Here is a 20,118-nt window from a genome sequence, read left to right as displayed (position 1 = left end):
AGTAAGGCGCAGACAGAGGGGAGGTCATGCTGCTACCTGTAGTGCCTTATACTCACAATATATGTTACTACTGGCTGCTACATTTTGCTTTACTTACTAGTGACCCCTGAACTATATGTCACTTACCTCTGCTCTCTGCGTCACATATTACTGACCCTGCACTCTATGTTACATATTACTGACCTCAAAAACATCACTTACTCCTGACCCCTTTACTCTGCAATAAATACTGCTGACCTCTGAATCATTTACTACTAGCCTCTGACCTCTGTGTCACTTACTACTGACCTCTGCGTCACTTACTACTGACCTCTGAACTTTGTTTCTATTTTTTGCCCATGTAGCATACCTGACATATACAAGAAAAAGCATGGGCAGTTGTGGCATCATGACCCAATGAACTCACCAGCAAATGCAACACAAAGCCAGGGTCCTTTGGGTACAATTCAGGAAGGCAAGTAGGAATTTTTGCTGGAGGTGGCTTTGTCAATTGGGGGTGAGAGGTTTGTATGGGGAGGGGAGGGAAAATTTTGCTCGGATGGCACACTTTGGCATAATTGCTTTTGTACTTTACATTCTGTGCGTTACTTACTCCTGACCCCTGGACTGCATTAAAGACCAGAGCAGAGTAGACTTTTTAAAAATTACATTACTGAAAGCGGAGGTCCGGCCGTTTTTTTTTTAAAAGTCAGCAACTACAAACATTGTAGCTGCTGACTTTTAATAAGGGCACTTACCTGTCCAGCGAGCCCGCGATGTTGGCCCCCTGAGGCCGATCCATCCACCGGATCGGGTGCCGGCGCCGCCATCCTAACGAAGGGAAACAGGCAGTGGAGCCTTGCGGCTTCACTGCCATTTTCCTACTGCGCATGCGCTTTGTGAATGGATGCTTGTCTACTGGGACACACACATGTCCCAGAAGACATCGCGCCCCATCTCCCAGGAGACAACGCGAGGGAGGACAAGAACCGCGGAGTAGGAAGTGGCAGATTAGGACGATCTGCCTAGCAACAGCTATTTCTGGTAAGTAAAAAAATATATTTTTTTTAATGTATTTTAAGGAGCGTGTTTATGTATTTTTTTTTTTTTTAGGGTGGACCTCCGCTTTAATGATATTCCTCTCCAACTGTCAGCACAGCTTGGCCACACCCACCATTTTGCACAATAGTGTGCCACTACTAGCCATGCCCCTTGTTCCACCCTGGTCCCAATCCCATTAAAAGTGGGTGTGGTCAGTAGGGTGTCTCCAGATTTTATTTTAAAAACCTGATCACCTTTTTGTACGTGTTTGGAGTAAATGCTAAGGAGAAAGCCACTTTTTTCAGAAGAAGACATAGATCAAAATCCTAACAGCAAACAATAGACATAGGTGGATATGGAACTGAATAAAAATATGACACTAACCTGTACAATTATTGGAGGAGTTCGTGAACCCACTCATGCAGTCACACCAGTACGATCCATCTATGTTTTTACATGTACCTTTAGGGCCACAGATGTTGGGATATTCTTTACATTCATCAATATCTGTAGATAGAGAGTTAGATTTAGTGAAATGTTAGACACATGAGAGGGTGACTACAATCATCACTCACTCATACCTCCCAACTTTTGAACTTCAAAATGAAGTACAGTTAAGGCAAGGGGTGACCTGTGGCGCGCTATGTGCCCTGCGGCAAATTGCGGATGTCGCCAAAGTGTTACCAGTGGGAGGGGCTTAGGGGCGTGGTTAATCAAAACAAAGCTTCCTTGCACCTATAAAATATGCAGAGTGCAGGAATGAAGAGTTCACTACATACAGAGTGCAGAGTTGAGGGGTGCGCTACACACAGTGCATGGTTGAACAGTGTGCTACATACAGGGTGTAGAGTTCAGTAGTGCACTACATACAGAGTGCAGGATTGAAGAGGATGCTATGAACAGAGTGCAGGGCTGAGCAGTGTGCTGCATACAGAGTGCAAGGTTGAAAAGTGCACTACATACAGAATGAATGGTTGAAAAGTGCTTTACATACAGAGTGCAGGGTTGGGGGTGCACTGTGTACAGAGTGCAGGGTTGAGGAGTGCTTTATATACAAAGTGCATGGTTGAGGACTGTGCTACATACAGAGTGCAGGGTTGAGGAGCACGCTTTGTACAGAGTGTCGGGTTGAGGTGTGTGCTACATACAGGGTGCAGGGTTGAGGAGTGCACTACAGAATGGAGTATTGAGGCGTGCGCTACATACAAACTGCAGGGTTGAGGGGTGCACTACATACAGAGTGCACTGATCACCCACTCCTGCCCACCATCCAATTCTCCCTGCTGCCCCCCCCCTTATCTGTTGCCCTGCAGTTGGGACACACAGCACCGCTCTCTTCTCCTCTACACTACCTGTCACATGGATGCAGAGTGGTTCTTTCAGTTTCCCCAAGTTAATGTGTGGAGCTGTGGAGAAAACTGCAGACATGATTCATAATTCCTCAGAGCTCTGCACTGCACATCAAACCAGCAGTTTGGTGTCAACGAGACCCATAGAATACAATGTTTTCTATGCGTCTTGCAGAGACCTGCATTTTCCTAGTGCAGAAAAACGCAGGTCTCTGCAGATGATGTAAATAAGTCCTTAATGTGAGAAAATGTACCATTTTAGGAAAATCATTGCAAAAAAGTTGAGACAGGGCCATGTTTAGCATGGTGTAGCATCCCTTCTTCTTTTAACAACATTCTGTACATGTCTGGGACATGAGGAGACCAGTTTTAGGAGAGGAGTGTTGTCCCATTCTTGCCTGATATAGAATTCTAACTGCTCAACAGTCCCGGGTCTTCTTTGTCATATTTTTCATTTCAAGAGGCGCCAAATATTTTCAATTGGTGAAAGGTCTGGACTGTAGGTAGGCCATTTAGGGACCGGACTCTTCTACTGTGAATCCATGCTGTTGTCATAGATGCAGTATTCAGTTTAGCATTGTCCTGCTGAAATATGTAAGGCCTTCATCCAAAAAAGTCATCGTCTGGATGGGTGCATATGCTGCACTAAAACCTGAATATATCTTTCAGCACTGATGGTGTTTTTCTAGATGTATTAGCTGTCCATTCCTGTGCACTAATGCACCCCCATGCCATCAGAGATGCAGGCTTTTGAACTGAGTGCTGATAATGATCTGGAAGATCCCTCTCCTCTTTAGTCCGGAGGATGCAGCTCCCATAGTTGCCAAAAAGAATGCTTTCCACTTTGCAAAAGACCATTTAAAAAGAGCTCTGGCCCAGAAAAGATTGAGGCGCTCCTGGATCATGTTCAGATATGGCTTCTTGTTTGAATGATAGAGCTTTACCTTTCATTTTTGGATGGCACAGTAAACTATGTTCACAGACAGTGATTTCTGGAAGGATTCCTGAGCCCACGCACTGATGTCCCTCACAGAATTCTACCGGTTTTTAATGCAGTGTCATTTTAGGCTGTGCCATCTAAGGCACTGATCACAGGAATCCAATACTGTGTTTTGACCTTGTCCCTTGTGCATAGAAATTTCTCCAGATTCTCAGAATCTTTTGATGATATTATGTGCTGTGGATGATGATATATTTAAAGTCTTTGCAATTTTACCTTGAGGATCTTTATTTTGAAATGCAGCTTTTCAGATTGGTTAATCTCCACCCATCTGCACTTCTAAGAAACTCTGACTCTCCAAGATGCTTTTTTATATTCAATCCCATTACCTGTTGCCAATAAACCTAATTAGTTGCAAAATGTTCTTCCAGCTCTTCCTTGTTAGTACCACTTATTTTTCCAGATATTTGTTGCCCTGTCTCAACTTTTTTGAGATGTGTTGCTGTCATCACTTTCAAAATGACCTTATTTTATTTTTTTTTTCCATAACCATTTCAATACTGGGCACTTTCCTGCTCAGGCTTTTTCAGCTTTCAGCGCTGTCACACTTTAAATGACAATTGTGCGGTCATACAACACTGTACCCATATGACAGATAGAGCTTTCTTTTGGTGGTGTTTAATCACCACTGGGTATTTTTATTTTTGGCTAAACAAATGAAAATAGACTGAAAATTTAGCAAAAAACCCCCAAAAAAGTTTTCTTTGTTTGTTTGTTATACAATTTTGCAAATAAGTAGTTTTTCTTCACTTACTGTATGTGCGCTGATGATGCTGCACTGATGGGCACTGATAAGCTGCATTAATGGGCACTAATGAGGCTGCATTGATGGGCACTGATGAGGCTGCATTGATAGGCACTGATGAGGCTGCATTGGTGGGCACTGATTGGCACTGATAGGCACTGATTAGCCTGCTTTGATGGGCACTGATGAGGCGGCACTGATAAGCTGCACCGATGGGCACTGATGAGACTGCAGTGATATGGCAGCACTGATATTTTGCACTGATGGACACTGATATGCTGCACTGATGGGGCTGCACTGATAGTCAGGGCACTGATGATCATTGTATATGCCTCCTGTAACTGGAAAACCGGTTATCGGCTTTCCTTTCCGCAGACACTGATAGTGCTGAGGAAAGGAAATGCAGATTACTGGCATTTGTTTATATGTAATCAGCTGTGATTGGACACAGCTGATCACATGGTAAAGAGCCTACGTCATTGGTTCTTTACCCTGATCGATGATGCACTGTGATCCACTTCGAGCGGCACGATGCAAAGAATGTCATATGGTGTCCAGTCAGGATAGTAAAGCCACCGCCTGGTGATCATTCTGATATAGGCTGGAGGGTAAGGTGTTAAAATGGTACATTTGAAATGTTTTATGTTTTCTATTGTGAATAAAATCTGTGTTTATGAGATTTACAAATCATGACATACATATACATATATGTATACACATGCACATTTTTATGTAGATTTTACATATCATTCCAACTTTTTTGGAATTGGGGTTGTACTTTTTTCAGCCTGCTGGCTGCCTTGGTGCGCTTAGCCCCTCCGCCTGTTTCCACACAGACTACCTTTTTCCTTCCAGTTGATCACCTGGTTAGAATGCCTCTCTCTCAGGCCAGAACCTAGACATACACTCCTCATGTCTGTACCGGCAGCGCTGACTCTGTATCCTGATGCACAAAAAGTAACACTGAGCTACAGTCTACTTCCTGACAAAAAACGTACACACACACACGCGCACAATCAGTGTGCTGGTTACTGGCAAAATGCAGGCCTAGGGTTGGAGACTTCATCCTTCCCAAGTCTCTACAAAGTCTCTGAGCTCCAGGACCCAGTCCAGGATTTACTAATCCCAGAGGAAAAAGAAAACCCTGTTTCCTCCCTATGAGACATGCACCCTGGAACTTCTCACCTGAGAACCCTAGGTGCCACCAGTATTCTTTTACTTTGTGGCATGGCGCTGTCCTGTCACAACCCCTATGGCATGGGTCTTCAAACTATGGCCCTCCGGTTGTTCGGGAACTACATTTCCCATCATGCCTAGTAATGTCAGAGTTTTACAATGCCTCATGGGATATGTAGTTCTGCAACAGCTGGAGGGCCGTAGTTTGAAGATCCCTGCCCTATGGGGTCACTTTCAGGAACAGACAATGGCCTACATATTTCTCTTGGTATGGGTTTTCTTCAAAGAACATTCATAAAGTTATATAAAAACAACCTTCTTGATCCCCTTCAATCTGGATTTTGCCCTCAACACTCCACAGAAACTGCTCTTTTAAAACTCACAAATGACCTACTAACTGCAAAAACCAATGGACACTATTCTGTACTCCTACTTCTGGATCTTTCAGCTGCCTTTGACACGGTTGACCACCCCCTCCTCCTCAAAAAACTTTACTCCCTTGGTCTCCGTGACTGTGCTCTTCAGTGGCTCTCATCCTACCTATCCCAACGCACCTTCAGTGTCACTTACAATTCTACTTCCTCCACTCCTCTTCCCTTCTCTGTCGGGGTCCCCCAAGGTTCTGTCCTTGGACCTCTTATTTTCAATCTACACCTCTTCCCTGGGTCAGCTGATAGCCTCTCACGGCTTTCAATATCATTTCTATGCTGATGACACACAAATCTATCTCTCCACCCCTCAACTCACTCCATCAGTCTCCTCACGCATCACTAACTTACTAACCGACATATCTGTATGGATGTCACACCACTTCCTCAAACTCAACTTGTCCAAAACCGAGCTTATAATATTTCCTCCCCCACGTGCCCCCTCCCCTGACTTCTCTGTCAAGAGCAATGGCAAAACCATTCACCCGTCCCCACATGTCAGAGTTCTAGGTGTTATCCTGGATTCTGAACTCTCCTTTCGGCCCCACATCCAATCACTTTCCAAAGCTTGCCGCCTCAACATCTCTAAACTACGTCCCTTTCTAACCAAGGAAACCACAAAGCTCCTGATTCACTCCCTGGTTATCTCTCGCCTTGACTACTGCAACTCACTCCTCATTGGCTTACCTTTAAACAGACTATCCCCCCTTCAGTCCATCATGAATGCTGCTGCCAGACTCATCCACCTTACAAACCGCTCAGTGTCTGCTACCCCTCTCTGCCAATCCCTCCATTGGCTACCACTCGCCCAACGAATTAAATTCAAAATACTAACAATAAGTTACAAAGCCATCCACAACTCTGCCCCCAGCTACATCACTAACCTAGTCTCAAAATACCAACCTAATCGCCATCTCCGTTCCTCCCAAGACCTCCTGCTCTCTAGCTCCCTCATCACCTCCTCCCATATCCGCCTCCAGGACTTCTCCCGAGCCTCGCCCATCCTCTGGAATTCCCTACCCCAATCTGTCAGACTGTCTCCAAATTTATCCACTTTTAGGCGATCCCTGAAAACTTTCCTCTTCAGAGAAGCCTATCCTGCCTCCATCTAACAACTGCACTATTTTCTCCATTAGCTCATCCCCCACAGCTATTACCCTTTTGTATAACTTGACCCTCCCTCCTAGAATGTAAGCTCTAACGAGCAGGGCCCTCTGATTCCTCCTGTATTGAATTGTATTGTACTTGTACTGTCTGCCCTAATGTTGTAAAGCGCTGCGTAAACTGTCGGCGCTATATAAATCCTGTATAATAATAATAAAAAAAAAAATATATATATATATATATATATATACCATATGAATATTTCATATTTACCATACATTTCCAAACAGCCAGAAACTCTCTGTCTTGAATTTCGATGCCTGTTTCTACCTTACTCTTGTGAGTACTTTGAGGCCCCGTATCTCAGGGAACCCCAAATTTGGTGTGCAAACCCAGTGGAACTGGTACCACAACATATCCAAAGATGGAGTTCCTAGCACTAAGTGGCCCCGAGATACGGGGCCCCAAAATCGGTTCGGAAAATGTCATTCTCTGCTGCAGAAAAGTGCTTGACATTTTCTGAACTGACTTTGGGGCCCCGTATCTCAGGGACACTTAGTGCTAGGAACCCCAAATTTTGTGTGCAAACCCAGTGGAACTGGTACCATAAAATATCCAAAGATGGAGTTCCTAGCACCAAGTGGCCCTGAGATACGGGGCCCCAAACCTTGTTCGGAAAATGTCATTCTTTGCTACAGAAAAGTGCTTGACATTTTCTGAACCGATTTTTGGGGCCCTGTATCTCGGGGCCACTTGGTGCTAAAAACCCCAGCTTTGGATATTTTATGGAGCTGGGTTTGTACACCAAATTTGGGGTTCTTAGCATTAAGTGGCCTCAAGATACGGGGCCCCAAATTCGGTCAACTGTGTCCATCTGCAGCAATGTCATTTTGGGACCCTTTGGGTTCAGAGACCCCAAATTTTGGCTGCAGCTAGGGGGCATCTAGGAACCCTTAACTACAAAGTTTGAAGTTTGGGGGACCTATGGCTGCAAATGGGCACAGTGAGGCATGCAAATGGGCACAATGAGGCTGCAAATGGGCATTGTTGACCCTCTTTTCCACTTACAGTAGCTGTGCTTTTCTCACCCTCGTCTTATACTCGGGTCAATAAGTTTTTCCCATTTTTTTGTGGTAAATTAGGGCCTCGACTTATACTCGGAACGACTTATACTCGAGTATATACGGTAATCGACTTCTTATTGTTTGCCTGTGCCTGGAGAGAGTGTGAAGCTAGGGGTAGGTTTATTATACCTCCTGGGTCCATGCTGGTCCTGGTCTAATGATGTCACCCGCATCCACCCTCCTAGTTTGTGCTGGTTTACCAGCAGGAGGTGAGGAGGGGGAAGAGATGATGCCTTATTCCTGCAGCACAATGGAGCGCCAGTGCAATAGTTTGTGCCGGTGAATTACACTGGGTGGGGAAATAAATAGACAGGAGCTTGTTAAAGTGGTTGTAAATCCTTACATATACCCAGTGAAGTCACTGGTCTCAGGTGATACACAGAGATTAAACAAATCCTGATACATACATGGTACCTGTTTATTTGTAGCTGTCTTTTCCCTACACCCTTTCAAAGTGCAGAATTTACAAGGGATCTCTCAGCTTTAAAAAGTAGGAGGTGGAGAGATGAAGTTACACAGTGAGGAGAGCTCTGAGAACTGATTGGAGGGAAGGGACACACCCCCTTCACACAGCACACAGGAACAGAGCTGAGGCTGTCAATCAGCTGGAGCTCCCTCCCCCGTCACTTTTTTTCTCTTGGTGTCAGGAAAATTGGTCAGAAGTGACTCATGCTTATACAGCAGACATAAATGACACTTAGTGTTCTGGATTGAGACAAGTAGACACTGAAGAAGGATATGCTTTGTTCGTATTTCATGTCTGAGGTTTACAACTACTTTCTTTTGCAAGTGATCAGTAAGATGCAGACAGAGGGGAGGTCATGCTGCTACCAGTAGTGCCTTATACTCACAATATATGTTACTACTGGCTGCTACATTTTGCTTTACTTACTAGTGACCCCTGAACTATATGTCACTTACCTCTGCTCTCTGCGTCACATATTACTGATCCTGCACTCTATGTTACATATTACTGACCTCTAAACTTCACTTACGCCTGACCCCTTTACTCTGCAATAAATACTGCTGACCTCTGAATCATTTACTACTAGCCTCTGACCACTGCGTCACTTACTACTGACCTCTGCGTCACTTACTACTGACCTCTGAACTTTGTTTCTAATTTTTGCCCATGTAGCATACCTGACATATAAAAGAAAAAGCATGGGCAGTTGTGGCATCATGACCCAATGAACTCACCAGCAAATGCAACACAAAGCCAGGGTCCCTTGTGTACAATTCAGGAAGGCAAGTGGGAATTTGTGCTGGAGGTGGCTTTGTCAATTGGGGGTGAGAGGTTTGTATGGTGAGGGGAGGGAAAATTTTGCTCGGATGGCACACTTTAGCATAATTGCTTTTGTCCTTTACATTCTGTGCATTACTTACTCCTGACCCCTGGACTGCATTAAAGACCAGAGCAGAGTAGACTTTTTTTAAATTACATTCCTTAAAGCGGAGGTCCGGGCGTTTTTTTTTTTTTAAAGTCAGCAACTACAAACACTGTAGCCGCTGACTTTTAATAAGGGCACTTACCTGTCCAGCGAGCCCGCGATGTCGGCCCCTGAGGCCGATCCATCCACTGGTGCCGGCACCGCCATCCTAACGAAGGGTAACAGGCAGTGGAGCCTTGCAGCTTCACTGCCCGTTTCCTACTGTGCATGTGCGAGTCACGCGGCGCTTTGTGAATGGACGCCTGTCTACTAGGACAGACACATGTCCCAGAAGACATCGCGCCCCATCTCCCAGGAGACAATGCGAGGGAGGACAAGAACCTAGTAGGAAGTGGCAGATTAGGATGATCTGCCTAGCAACAGCCATTTCTGGTAAGTAAAAAAATATTTTTTTTTTCAAATGTTTTTTAATGTATTTTACGGAGCATGTTTATGTATTTTTTTTTTTTTTTTTTTTTTTAGGGTGGACCTCCACTTTAATGATATTCCTCTCCAACTGTTAGCACAGCTTGGCCACACCCACCATTTTGCACAGTGTGCCACTACTAGCCATGCCCCTTGTTCCACCCTGGTCCCAATACCATTAAAAGTGGGTGTGGTCAGTAGGGTGTCTCCAGCTTTTATTTTGAAAACCTGATCACCTTTTTGTACATGTTTGGAGTAAATGCTAAGGAGAAAGAGACTTTTTTCAGAAGAAGACATAGATCCAAAGCCTAACAGCAAACAATAGACATAGGTGGATATGGGACTGAATAAAAATATGAAACTCACCTGTACAATTATGGGAGGAGTTTGTGAACCCACTCATGCAGACACACCGGTATGATCCGTCTATGTTTTTACATGTATCGTTAGGGCCACAGATGTAGGGGTCTTCTTTACATTCATCAATGTCTGTAGTTAGAGAGTTAGATTAAGTGAAATGTTAGACACATTAGGGGGTAACTACAATCATCACTCACTCCCAACTTTTGAACTTCAAAATGAAGTACAGTTAAGGCAAGGGGCGACCTGTGGCGCGCTATGTGCGCTGTGGCAAATTGCGGGTGTCGCCAAAGTCTTACCATTGGGAGGGGCTTAGGGGCGTGGTTAATCAAAACAAAGCTTCCTTGCACCTATAAAATATGCAGAGTGCAGGATTGAAGAGTACACTACATACAGAGTGCAGAGTTGAGGGGTGCGCTACACACAGTGCATGGTTGAACAGTGTGCTACATACAGGGTGTAGAGTTCAGTAGTGCACTACATACAGTGCAGGATTGAAGAGGATGCTACGAACAGAGTGCAGGGCTGAGGAGTGTTCTACATACAGAGTGCAAGGTTGAAAAGTGCACTACATACAGAATGAAGGGTTGAAAAGTGCCCTACATACAGAGTGCAGGGTTGGGGGTGCACAGTGTACAGAGTGCAGGGTTGAGGAGTGCTTTATATACAAAGTGCATGGTTGAAGACTGTGCTACATACAGAGTGCAGGGTTGAGGCGCACACTGTGTACAGAGTGTCGGGTTGAGGTGTGTGCTACATACAGATTGCAGGGTTGAGGAGTGCGCTACAGAATGGAGTATTGAGGAGTGTGCTACATACAAAGTGCAGGGTTGAGGGGTGCACTACATACAGAGTGCAGGGTTGAGATGTGCGCTACATACAGAGTGCAGGGCTGAGGTATGCGCTATGTACTGAGTGCAGGGTTGAGGTGTGCGTAACATACTGAGTGCAGGGTTGAGGTGTGCGCAACGCACTGAGTGTAGGGTTGAGGTGTGCGCAACGTACTGAGTGTAGCATTGAGGGGTGCGCTATGTACTGAGTGCAGGGTTGAGGGGTGCAGTACATACAGAGTGCACGGTTGAGGTGTGCACAACGTACTGAGTGTAGCGTTGAGGTATGCACAATGTGTAGGGTTGAGGGGTGCGCTACATACTGAGTGAAGGGTTGAGGGGTGCGGTACATACAGAGTGCACGGTGGAGGTGTGCGCTACATGCAAAGTGCAGGGTTGAGGTGTGTGCTACATACTAAATGCAGGGTTGAGGGGTGCGCTATGTACTGAGTGCAGGGTTGAGGGGCACGCTACGTACTGAGTGCAGGGTTGAGAGGTGCGCTACGTACTGAGTTGAGGCTACGTACAAATGCAGGGCTGAGGGGTGTGCTGTGTACTCCCAAGTTCTACCTCCAAGTACTAAGTTCTCCCCCCATTCCAGTACAGAGCTCTCTTCCTGCCACAAATTGTCTCCCAAAAAAGAAGTGGTTGATTGAAAAGATTGCTGGAAACAGATGAGACATTTATAGCCCCTCAGCTGTGGCCAACCTCCCGGGGGGTCCTCACACACTACTGTCTCTAGAGATTGCAGGGAATAAAGCCAAAACTATCCAGCAGGAGACCGCTCTGAGAGCAAAAAACACCAGTGGGGCTTCTGCAAAAGAGCAGCTACAACTTACAGTACATCATCTGTGCAGGTTGCCGGCGGGACTGGAGGAGATTCTATCGTGTGGCTAAGGGCGGCAACGCCCCCTCCCTCCCTCCTCTGTTTTGATCCACCCCCTCCCTCCTCTGCTCTCCTAGATGGGAGGGGGTGGGGATCCTGTTGTGTGGCCGATGCGTAGTGCTGTCAGTTGTAAAGCAGGGAGAAGTAAACAGCGCCAGTGGTGGGGGATAGAATTTTCCACCTGAAAAAAGCCCTGCTGGTGCCCGCGTCAGCGCGCCCCTGCCAGGAAAGTTGATGGAGCGGAGTGGAGTGGCTCCTCTCAGGGACATAGCTTTGATTCAGCAGGACACCGAGATTTACATCAAATCCCGGAACTGTCCCAGGGAATCCTGGACGGTTGGGAGGTATGCTCACTATGTTACAGTTCTGGGGCAGCAGTAAAGCATCACCATTGTCAGTGGTGCAAAGCAGGAAACAGAGCCTGTGTATGAAGTGAGCAAATAGCCCCCCCCCCCATGTACATATGTAATTCCAAACTATACATAGATATAAAGTTTATAACCCAACATGAACATAAATTGTTAATGTTATTTACATAATAACTAATCTCTTTTACATCATGAAAATTTTTACATACATGAAAATTTTGACAAATGTTTTCATTGATGAAATAAACACTGCTCACCACTAGAAAACAAAAAAAATTTGCACTATTCTAGTTTAAAACATGTTTTAAAATCATTGCAAAGGTTATGCAATCTCTTTAAAACATGTTTTAAACTAGAACAGTGCAATTTTTTTTGTTTTCTATTGGTGAGCAGTGTTTATTTCATCAACGAAAACATTTGTCAAAATTTTCATCAGCAGCATTTTTACAGTGACGAAAACAAAACAAAAAGTACACCACATTTTCGGCCACTGACCAAAATTATGACGAAAATCAATTCAGTTTTCATTAACAAATGAAAACAAAATGAAAATGTGAGGCAGGGACGTTTACCCTTGTGAACTAACTTCCAGTTTCCACGGAGTTCCACCTGCTTCCGCTCCCAGCAAGCAAGCGACTGTGCAGCCAGCATTACAGGCCTCCGAGTCCTCAGATGACCGTCCAGAGCAGCACTGTGCATTTAAAGGCCCCCTGACTGAGTCCCAACGAGAGTCCCACTCCCGACTCACAAGTTATGACGACGACCGTCCAGAGCAGAGAGCACCCACAGCGAGTGTGCACATTACATTTACAGGCCTGAGGACTCCCCTCAGACCACCGTCCATCCAGAGCACTGTGTGTGCATTACAGGCCTCCAATGACCACCGGCATCCGGGCACTGTGTATTAGAGGCCATCCCTCAGACCTGAAACCACCATCCATCCAGCACTGTGCAGCATTAAAGGCCTCCTCTGACCACCAGCATCCAGAGCACTGTGTATTGCAGACCATCCCGGTCAGACCTGAGACCACCATCCAGTACTATGCAGCATTACAGTCCTCCTCTGACCAGTGACCATCGGCATCCAGTGCACTGTGCATTACAGGCCATCCCTCAGACCTGAGACCACCATCCAGCACTGTGCAGCATTACAGGCCTCCTCTGACTACCGGCATCCAGAGCACTGTGCATTACAGGCCTTCCCTCAGAGTGTCCACCTTCTGTCCAGAGCACTGTGTGTGCATTACAAACCTCCTCTGGCCACTGGCATCCAGAGCACTGTGCATTAGGGGCCCTCCCTTAGAGTGACCACTGTCTAGAGCACTGTGTGTGCATTACAGGCCTCCTCTGACCACCGGAATCCAGAGCAATGTGCAGCATCAGGCCTCTCAGACCACCGTCCAGATCACTGTGCAGCATTACAGGCTTCCTCAGACCACTGTCCAGAGCACTGTGTAGCATTACAGCCACCGTCCAGAGCACTGTGCAGCAATACAGACCTCCTCAGACCACCGTCCAGAGCACTCTGCAGCATTACAGGCCTCCTCAGACAACCGGCCAGAGCACTGTGCAGCATTACAGCCACCATTCTGATGTGAAAAATGTGAGGCCTATGATTTTTACCTTCAATGATAATCAGCATTAATAAATGGACATACAATATGGCTTAAACAGTGTGTCAGAAAACTGCCTGGACTTTCTCAGAAGAGCTGACATCTTAAAACAGCTCTGGTATGTTATCTAGAGTTAGTATCTAGGAAGCTCTGTTTATAGTGTCCACTATACTACTTGGTTTATAGATGTACTGTCCCTTGCCCGGAGGGAATCACTTGGGGGCTGTGAGGATGACCTCTAACTGAGAGGTAATATCGGATTAATACAAGTTTCTTTTCTGTACAATAGCAACTTTAAATAAATTTGATTGGTATTCTTTTTGCACAGTTATCATTCGTTTTAATTCTATCCGTAATAGCGGCAACCTCAGTGGTTGATTCTTATATAGACAAAAGGTTTTAATCACTTATTTTATGTATCATTAGGCGTGTAAGTGGTTAGGTAAACATTGCCATTACAGTTCAGAGTACTGTGCAGCATCACAGGCCTCCTCAGAGTCAGACCACTGTCCAGAGCACTGTGCAGAATTACAGGTGTAAGAGTCCAGGGCTTACTACGCATACACCAATGGTGGTTTGCCGCAAGAGGAAATCCGTGCCAACTGAGCATGTGCCAAAGACCCCTTAGGGCGCCAAACCGGACTTGCGCAGAAGACTTGATGGAAAAGAGCAGGAAAATGGCCAGGACTTGCACAGGAAGTGACCTCAACCTGATGGAAAAAGGCAGGAAAATACCCAGGAGGCGCACAGGAAATGACATCAACCTGATGGAAAAAGGCGGGAAAATCCTCAGGAGGCACACAGGAAGTGACCTCAAACTTCCCTATATAAGCCCAGCCCAGACACTGCCAAATTGCTGGATTATCTTCAGTCCCCCCTTGTTCCTGTGCTATTGTGTGATCTGTCTGAACCTGTTGTGACCTGGAAGCCTATTTGACTACTCTTAATTGCTGCTTGCCATTGACCTTAGATTTGTACCTTAACCATTCTACTTCTTTGCCCCTTTTGTACTCAGCTGCCAGATTGGAACCGACCCCGGCTTGGATCACGACCATTCTTCTTCAGATTAACCCTTTTATGCTTCGTTGCCCAACTAGACTTGACCTTGGCTCAGATCTTGGACTAAGGCTTGCACGGTGCTCCGCACCCCTGGCACCCCTGCCACTCAGTGTCCACCGAGTCTCTGTCTCCATCTCCAGAGGCTTTAAGGACCAAGGTGCAAGGGAGGCCTTCCCACTACTTCGGTCTCATATCAGGTACGTGGCCCACGTGACAACAGGCCTCCTCAGACCACTGTCCAGAGCATTCTGCAGCATTACAGGCCTCCTCAGACCACGTTCCAGAGCACTCTGCAGCATTACAGGCCTCCTCAGACCACCATCCAGGGCACTCTGCAGCATTACAGGCCTCCTCAGACCACAGTCCAGAGCACTGTGTAGCATTACAGACACCATTCAGAGCACTGTGCAGCATTACAGCCAACGTCCAGAGCACTGTGTAGCATTACAGCCACCGATTAGAGCACTGTGCAGCATGTCCAGAGTCACTCCCATCCACACTGCTGCACAAACTATACAGGAAATATCGGCGCCTGTGACTGGTAGAAAGAAAAGATCTACGGATGTATTTTCTATTTGATGTTAAGAACAATATGACCCTTTGCAAACCATGAGGAGCAACGTTCACTTGTAAAAATACAACAAACTTGAAGCGCAATTTGCGGACAACTCATCCCAAAATTTATACAAAGGTAAGAACAGCACACTTAACTCCACTTTTGTTGAGAACAGTCTTATCTATGTACATTACGGGGATTTTTTTAACAAACTTTGCTGTAGTGAGATTGCATACCTTTTTGTTATTCTGAAGTAATAGCTGTTTGTCTGTCCATGTTGTGCACTTAGTCACTGAATCTTATTGGAAGCGATTTCATAATAGCTATCAGCTGCTGCTTTCCCCGAATTTAATTATCTCACCAAAATGAATGTAGCACCCTCTAGTAAATGTAGATAGTAATGTAGATTGTTTTTTTTTTTTTTTGTAGAGTAGGTAAATGTATGCAGTCTTGGCTGGTAGCCAAGTCTGTTTGTTTGTTTTCTGGGTTGCATGTGATGCATACTAGCACATTATGCCTTTACTTTGTAGGTGACCAAAAAAAAAAAAAAGGCAGGGTTTACTTCCTCTTTAACTAAACGCATTCGATTTTAGTCGATTTAAAATGATTTTAGTCAACTAAAATGTACTGGAGATTTTAGTCGACTAAATATGACTAGAGCTGAAACAATCGCAGATGACTAAAATGGGACTAAAACTAAAATAGCATTTTAGTCAAAAGACTAAACCTAAATCGAAATGAACACTACTTTAGCCTCCGTTCACATCGGGCTGATTTGACTTTGTAATGTTTATTGAAGCCTAAGTTAAGTTTAAAAAAAACTAATAAAAAATCAACTCAAGGGATGTTACTTACCATAAGTGTGATGCGTCCCTTGTACTGCTGTTTTCATGGTATAGGTGAAATCTTGCTCCTCCAATGCCCCCCCACCAACTCCTGCAATCTTCCAATGAGGCAGAGTTAATAGAACTATGAGAGCTGTGACAGGCACTCATCAAAGTGCCCAAGTATGCCCACCCTTTCTGAATAGCTCCTCCATTCATAGAAGCTATATTATAACTTATATGAATGAAACAAAATGATCTTTGAAAGAAAGATTGGTGGATGATTAAAAGGTACATCCCCTCCATTCATAGATCCTGTTTTATTCATAGAAACAGTAGTCTTGCTTCTTTAAATGGAGGAGCTGGGTGGAAAGGGTGGGAATCTTGATTAGTGTAGGTTCTTTCAAGCCTGGCCGTACCAAGGGTGGGGTGTGGATCAGAGAAAGAAAATTTCACCTAAACCAGGAGATAGCAGCACAAGGAACACATAACACAGATGGTAAGCAATATCCAATGTGCTTATTTTTTATTTACGGTATTTATTTTATCTTTTTTTTTTTTAACCAAACTTAGGTTTTGCATTAATTAGTGAGGGTTTAAACTGGTTATGAAGGCAGAAAGTATTTTTTACCTTAAAGTGATTGTAAGGGTTTGCTTTTTATTTTTTTAGAATAACAAAGATATCATACTAACCTCCACTGTGCAGCTCGTTTTGCACAGAGTGGCCCCGAACATCCTCTTCTGGGGTCCCCCTGCGGCTTTTCCCCACATCAGATAACCCCCTGAGAGAAGCACTCTCCCAAGGGGGTTACCTTGCGGGCGTGCTCCCGAGTCCATCATTCGGCGTCCATAGCCACCGAATGTATGACTTGGCCCCGCCCCTCGGCGCCCGTGTCATTGGATTTGATTGACAGCAGCAGGAGCCAATGGCTGCTCTGCTATCAATCCAATCAAGAGCCGAGAACCCCGGGCAGAGAGACAGCGCGACCCAGTCAGGTCAAGTTCCAGGGCTCAGGTAAGTAAAATGGGGGGGAGGGCTGGGGGGCCAGTCACTGCCAGGTGTTTTTTCACCCTAATGCATAGGATTCATTAAGGTGAAAAAACACAAAGGTTTACAACCCCTTTAATACATTCTCTGCATTAAGGTAAAAAACCTTATGCATGCAGCTACCCCCTCAGTTCTCCGCCCACCCCATACTTACCTGAGCAAAATCTCATTCCAGCAATGTGCATGACAGCAGAGGTTCTCTCAGCTATCTTTCTCAACATTCGCTCAGATACAGCAGTGCAAGCCATTGGCTCCTGCTCCTGTCAATCACAGCCAGTGGGGAGGGAGTGGGGGCGGGGCCAAGCAGCGCTCTGTGTGTCTTATGGCTTGCTATTGGGGCACTCGATGGGGGGAGAGGAGCCAGGAATGCTGGCAGGGGACCCGAGAAGAATAGGATAGGGAATGCAAAACCATTACATAGAGCAGGTAAGAATAACATGTTTGTTATTTTAAGAAAAAAAAAATCTAGACCTCACAATCACTTTACTACTACTTTAGGCATCCACATCTGAAATGTACAAAAAAAAGGCATTAACCTCACTTTAAAGTGTATGTAAAGGAAAAACATAGTATTTTTAATCTTGGATAGAGTAGGGAATGGTTAGGACCACTGTTAGGATTTGCAAAAATGGCAAAGGGGACGAGGCCATGTACAGTGTGTCAAACGACTATAGAAAGGTATGGTGAAACTACATAGAAGCATTCTTTCTGTATTTAAATTATTAAAGTCAACATTTAAAAAAGAAATGCTGACAAGCAAGGATTTTTATGACAGAAGAGACCCTAAGGGTTTCTTCTGTGATAAAAGCTCCCCCCTGCTTGTCAGTGGGAATGTACACTGAGCTGCTCATGCGCAGCTCAGAGTACATTTATGACACCCACTCTGTGCCAGGATGAAGTGATTCTTATGTGCATGAGTGGACATGACGTCATAGCGGCCCAGCCATTTAAGCAGCTGAACAGAGCAAACACAGAAGGAAGACTGGGAGAAGATGGAAATGCCCAAGCACTGACAGCACAGCAGCACAGAGCTGGAGGGCTTCCTTTGACAGGTAAGTCTGTCATAATGTGCTAGCATGAGAGCACAATTTTACCTTCTTTTTTGTGGAGTTTAATACCGCTTTGAAAAGGGAGTAAACCCTGATGGGTTTTACTTCCTTTTTTGTTCCCTGCAAAGTAAAAGCATAATGTGCTAGTATGCATTGCATACTAGCACATTATGTGAGACTTACCTGCAAATGAAGAACGCGCTGTCCCCACTGCAGGCCGCATCCATGTTCGCCCCTCTTCCTTCCGGGGCTGCGGACTCAAGCTCTGTGACTGGCTGGAGTCACGTGATGTCACTCCTGCGCATGTGCCACCAGACACGGCACTTGCTAGTGAAGAAACAGCACGGAGGGCCGTTTCTTCACAGCACATGTGCCAATGACATAATTGGCGCAGTACTAAGCAAATATCTCCTAAACGGCGCACTTTTAGAAGATGTTTACTATACCTATAGCATAGGCGTGCGCAGAGGATGTGCCAGGTGTGCCTGGGCACACCCTAATCACTCTGTGCAGTGCCAATTTCCCCTACTGCCCAGGCTTCCCTCTGTGTTTTGCCCATCGCAGTGCTACTGTTTTCTTTCCTCTCCTTTCCTCTCCCCCTGGCTGTTACGGGGGATGTTTCAGGATGGAGAGCAGGGGAAGGGCTTAGCCAATGGGTGCTCATCCTGTGGCCCTCCAGCTGATGTGGAACTACAAGTCCAATGAGACATTGCAAGCTGCGGTCAGTTACAAGCATGATGGGACTTGTAGTTCCGCAACAGCTTGAGGGCCACAGGTTGAGCACTCATGGGCTAGTCAATATGTCATTTACTGGCCCCTTCCTTTTCTAAATGGTTAAAGAAAGAAAGTACCCCCCCCCCCCGGCGAACTTTTGAAAACAAAGTATTTTGAAACATAGAAAAATGTATTATTTTATAAGTTAAAAAGTGTGATGTGTGAAACAACACCGTACATAATATACATATAGTATGAGAGAAACACTTCTCCTATAGTCCGACGCGTTTCGGGAATTTCAGGGTGAATCCCTTCTTCAGGGGAAAAAAGAAAGCAGAAGGGATTCACCCCAGAATTCCCAAAACGTGTCAGGCTATAGGAGAAGTGTTTCTCTCATACTATATGTATATTATGTACTGTTTTATGTACGGTGTTGTTTCACACCATCACACTTTTTAACTTATAAAATAATACATTTTTCTATGTTTCAAAATACTTTGTTTTCAAAAGTTCGCCCTTAAAGTCCCATAGTACCGGGGGTACTTTCTTTAACCATTTAGAAAAGGAAGGGGCCAGTAAATGACATATTGACTAGCCCATGGCTGCTGAACCTGTGGCCCTCAAGCTGTTCCGGAACTACAAGTCCCATCATGCTTGTAACTGACTAATCCCATCTGAACTACAAATCCTATCATGCCTCTGCCTTTGTGAGTCATGCTTGTAACTGACCGCAACTTGCAATGTCTCATTGGACTTGTAGATCCACAACAGCGGGAGGGCCACAGGTTGAGCACCCATTGGCTAGACCCTTCCCCTGCTCTTCACCCTGAAACATCCCCCGTAACAGCTAGTGGGCTGTACGTTTTTAACCATGCAATAGGGATGAGCTTCGAGTTCGAGTCGAACTCATGTTCGACTCGAACATTGGCTGTTCGCAAGTTCACCGAACAATTTGGGGTGTTCGCGGCAAATTCGAATGCCGCGGAACACCCTTTAAAAGTCTATGGGA

At 45.3% G+C, this 20,118-nt stretch overlaps 1 protein-coding gene across 11 annotated transcripts in view; it reads right to left on the bottom strand.

The window, feature by feature from the left end:
• Window positions 1–20,118, bottom strand: part of ADGRE5 (adhesion G protein-coupled receptor E5) — a 432,832-nt gene that overhangs the window by 108,045 nt on the left and 304,669 nt on the right. For 8 of the 11 annotated variants that reach the window (XM_073622463.1, XM_073622462.1, XM_073622470.1 and 5 more), the window contains 2 exons: window positions 10,169–10,291; window positions 1,405–1,527 (listed from right to left, as the gene is read on the bottom strand). The exons of 2 other annotated variants lie outside the window; for them this stretch is intronic. In XM_073622463.1, the coding sequence (XP_073478564.1) occupies window positions 1,405–1,527; window positions 10,169–10,291 (246 nt within the window). The remainder of the gene's footprint in view (window positions 1–1,404; window positions 1,528–10,168; window positions 10,292–20,118) is intronic. One more of the 11 variants, XM_073622469.1, reaches the window with a different exon arrangement.

Source organism: Aquarana catesbeiana, linkage group LG03, assembly GCF_042186555.1.
Source record: "Aquarana catesbeiana isolate 2022-GZ linkage group LG03, ASM4218655v1, whole genome shotgun sequence".
In the NCBI taxonomy this organism is placed as follows: Eukaryota; Metazoa; Chordata; class Amphibia; order Anura; family Ranidae; genus Aquarana; species Aquarana catesbeiana.
This window is presented reverse-complemented; position numbering and strand designations above follow the sequence as displayed.